At 71.7% G+C, this 2278-nt stretch overlaps 1 protein-coding gene across 1 annotated transcript in view; it reads right to left on the reverse strand.

Moving 5' to 3' along the window:
* Nucleotides 1–655: 655 nt before the first annotated feature.
* Nucleotides 656–2278, reverse strand: part of H696_05991 (TKL protein kinase) — a gene marked incomplete at both ends in the record, with an annotated part of 9588 nt that continues 7965 nt past the window's right edge. The window contains 5 exons of the mRNA XM_009499758.1: nt 656–1358; nt 1497–1722; nt 1833–1859; nt 1946–1961; nt 2074–2183. Coding sequence (XP_009498033.1) covers nt 656–1358; nt 1497–1722; nt 1833–1859; nt 1946–1961; nt 2074–2183 — 1082 coding nt within the window. The remainder of the gene's footprint in view (nt 1359–1496; nt 1723–1832; nt 1860–1945; nt 1962–2073; nt 2184–2278) is intronic.

Here is a 2278-nt window from a genome sequence, read left to right on the forward strand (position 1 = left end):
CGATGCCCGGTTATGCTGTGTCTTGCCAAATGCCGAAGCAACCGGCTTGGCCGGGCCTTCCCGCGGCAAGGGGGCCCGGACCGGCGCCCGGGGCCCGGACCCCCTCGGGCGCGGCCCGTCGGGGTGCCCCCAGCGCCCGCTGCTCCGCCTGCCTCGCCTGTGCACCGGCGGGCGGCGCATGGATGGGCGTGCGCGGGCAAGCCCGAAGCAGGCCAGGCCGCTTGCGGGGGATCCCCACCTCGCCGGCGCCCCGGGCGCATGTCCGGGCCCGGGCGGCCCCGGCGACAGGGGGACCGATGCATGTGGTTGCGCCCGGGCGGGCCGCCCCGCTGGGCCCTGGCTGCACGCGATCACCGGCACCCGCACGCGGCCACGCAGGCGTCCGTCAATCGACCGCCTGGCCTTTGTCTCGGACACCGGGAGATGGGGGAGGATGTGTGTATTGGGGCGGGGCGGTTCGCCCGGCCGGGGGCTTCTTCCCCGGCCGGCGCGCACATCCGGCGCGGGTCTATGGCCACCGGTCGCGGCCGGTGGCATGGTGCCCCGGGGGAGGCGCCGGGCTGCCGGCCGCTGTTGGGGGTCCGGCCGCGCGGAGGATGGCAAAGGAAAAGAGGCCGAGAGAGGGAGAGAGAGAGACCCCCTGGGGGGCGGGCCTTCACGGCCCGGGCAGCATGACGGCCAGCATGGCGACCGACTGGCGGAGCCGCGACGCCGGAGGCCGGGCCTGCGGGTCGGCCGCCCACAGGAGCGGCAGAAGGTCGGCCAGGTTCTGCCCCAGGGACTGGCTGGCCCGGGCGATGGGGGCCACGGCCAGCTGGACATCCGGGCGCTGGCCGGCCAGCACGCCCTCGGTCACCTGGTCGAAGGCCAGGCCCTCCCAGGGGATGTTGCGGGTGATGCACTCCCACAGCATGATGGCCGCCGAGTAGACATCGGTCGGGAGGTGGTTCTCGGTGCCGAGGGCGCGCCGGCGATTGAAGGCGCTGATGACCTCCGGGGCGGCATAGCGCGCGGTCAGGGCGCTGAGCTCCGGGGCGCTGGTGACCAGGGCCGAGGCCCGGTCGGCGGCCAGGCTCCGGCTGGTGCCGAAGTCCCCGAGGGCCGCCCGCCAGGAGGAGGCCGTCTGGCTGACGAAGACGTTGGCCGGCTTCAGGTCGCAGTGGGCCACGCCATGGGCGTGCATGGCCTCCAGCCCGGCGGCCCATTGCTGGGCAATGTCCAGGAGCATGTGCAGCGGCAGGGCCAGGTCCGAGTGCAGCAGCGTCGCCAGGTCGCCCTGGAAGCACTCCATGATGATGGCCGGCGGCTGCTCGCTGTAGCCATAGATGCGCACGATGTGCGGCTGGTCGCGGAGGAGCCTGGCCGGGCCGCGGGGGGCCGGGAAAAAGGCCGGGTTATGGGGTTGTGGTTAGGCGGGATCATCGCGGTCCGTCGGCCGGGGGCGGGCAAAGGGGGCGTGCGCGGGGGAAGGGGCCAGGCGATGGGGCTCGCACCACATGAGGGCAATCTCATTTTGGAAGAGGGTCACCTGCAGGGGCTTCATCTTGTCGGCCTTCATCTGCTTGATGGCCACGGTGTCGGGGCAGCCGAGGCGCGCGGAGATCCCGGCGCCGACGGCGCGCGCCGCGAAGACGCTCGCCTGGCCGCCGGTGCCGAGGGGCCCATCGATGGGGGCGAAGTCGGCCGCCATGTCCACATGGATGGCGCCCGGCAGCGAGAGCTCTGCCATGGGGGGCCGGTGTCAGATACGGGCGTGCGGGGATGCGGGGGCCTGCTCGGCATGTATATATATATATATGTGTGTGTGTGCGTGCGTGTGCGTGTGGACGTACCGAGCATCGTGTTCAAGACCGTGAGATCTGGCGCACGGGCGAAAGGGGCGAGTGTCAGCAGGGCGGCGGAGGGCCTTGCGGCATCGGGCGAGTCGGGGCATTGCATGACGTACTTTCGGCCGACTCATCCTGCACGCAGGAGGCGAAGGGGCGAGGAGACGAGGGCGCCAGGTCAGTGTGGGGGCGACAGCCACCGGGCGGCAGGGCAAAAGGGCGGGGCAAAGCGCCGGCCGGCACGGACCAGGTCCTTGGGATGGGGCGAGGCTCGGCGCAGGCGAACCAACAGGAAGAGGGCCAGCGCAAGGAGGAGCAGCAGCAGGAGCAGGCCGAAGGAAATCCCCAGGCCCAAAGCTGGCGTGTGCGTGCGTGTGTGTGCGTGTGCATGTGTGTGTGCATGTGTGCATGTGTGCATGTGTGCATGTGTGCGTGTGTGTGTGTGTGTGTGC

The sequence above is a fragment of the Fonticula alba genome (assembly GCF_000388065.1).
Source record: "Fonticula alba strain ATCC 38817 unplaced genomic scaffold supercont2.16, whole genome shotgun sequence".
NCBI classification, from domain to species: domain Eukaryota; order Rotosphaerida; family Fonticulaceae; genus Fonticula; species Fonticula alba.